This window comes from Salvia splendens, chromosome 9 (genome assembly GCF_004379255.2).
Source record: "Salvia splendens isolate huo1 chromosome 9, SspV2, whole genome shotgun sequence".
NCBI classification, from domain to species: Eukaryota; Viridiplantae; Streptophyta; class Magnoliopsida; order Lamiales; family Lamiaceae; genus Salvia; species Salvia splendens.
The window spans coordinates 33897902-33899272 of record NC_056040.1 but is presented as its reverse complement, the minus strand read 5'-3'; the positions used below and the strand labels follow the sequence as shown (position 1 = coordinate 33899272).

General features: G+C 45.4%; 1 protein-coding gene across 1 annotated transcript; it reads right to left on the bottom strand.

Moving 5' to 3' along the window:
- Positions 1-501: 501 nt before the first annotated feature.
- LOC121749454 lies at positions 502-954 on the bottom strand. The gene has a single exon (XM_042144024.1). The coding sequence runs from the start codon at positions 952-954 to the stop codon at positions 502-504; it is 453 nt and encodes a 150-aa protein (XP_041999958.1).
- Positions 955-1371: the final 417 nt, after the last annotated feature.

The window sequence follows — 1371 nt, the reverse complement described above, 5'->3', positions numbered from 1 at the left end:
TTTTACTCTAGAGAGATCCCCTTTTATACTGAAATCCCGACTGTTGAGATCCCTGCGACTCTTCACATATGGGCGCGCCTTTTCAGAATGTCAGGTGGCAGAGCTTCTCTCCGATACGCTTCCTCCGTCGCTCCAAAACGTCCATTCATTGCGACAGCTGGCGCCGCCTGACACCTGTCTACTGTCTGCACACGTCCTATCATCACCTGCCCTTATCAACTCAATCACTATACCACTAATTAAATTCAAGTTGCTCTGATCAAGTGGACAATTTATTCTAAATGAAAACTCAATTAGTTCCACTTGATCAGCTTCCGTCCTTACTTCTAACTTTTAAAAACTAATAATTAAAAAAACTTGCACACAAAAAACTATTTACACTAACTACAAAGGATTTGACCGAGTTCCCCTAGGATGTCACTTGATCAGTTTAATAGATTAAGAATTTGTTGCTTGATCAAGCAGACTACCCACGAGTATCTGATCACTCCTTTTACCTCCTTACTGGTAAGACTTAGGCATTAGCAGTGGAAGGTCGTCCACCACGAATGCTTCCATTCCTTCTCTGTACGGTTTTACACTGTGACCATTCACCATGAAGGTAGGCGAATCTGGATCGCTTCCTTGGAGTTCGATTGCTCCATTCGTTCGGATGGCGACAATGGTGTAAGGGCCTATCCACCTTGACCTAAGCTTTCCTGGCATCAATTTCAGTTTGAATTGGAACAGCAGTACCTTTTGACCTACCTTGAGTTCCTTCTTTCGAAGGTTCTTATCGTGCCACATCTTAGTCTTTTCCCCGTACCACATGGCAGAGTCATAGGCGTCCAGACGGAGTTCTTCAAGCTCTTGTAGCTGCATTCTCCTCTCTGTAGCTCCAGCCTCGGTATTCATATTCATTTCCTTGACTGCCCAGTAGGCTTGATGTTCCACCCCCACAGGTAGATGGCACATTTTTCCAAATACAATCCGGTATGGGGACATTCCGATAGGCATTTTAAAAGCGCGTCCTCCAGCCGATGGCTCCAGTCTTTCCTTGTGGGATTAACCGTTTTTTCTAGAATGGCCTTGATTTCCCTGTTTGACACTTCGGCTTGGTCGTTTGACTGTGGGTGTTAGGGTGTAGACAAGCGGTGGTGAACTCCATACTTTCGCATCAAGGCTTTGATGGTTCTGTTTACAAAGTGAGTTCCTTGGTCCGAGACAATAGCCCGTGGCACCCCATATTGGGTAAAGATATTTGATTTTAAAAACTTCGCCACTTCTCTGGACTCGCATGTCCTTGTTGCCTTTGCCTCTATCCATTTGGACACGTAGTCCACCGCCACCAGCATGTAGAGATTGCCTTCAGATGCAGGAAAGAGACCCATG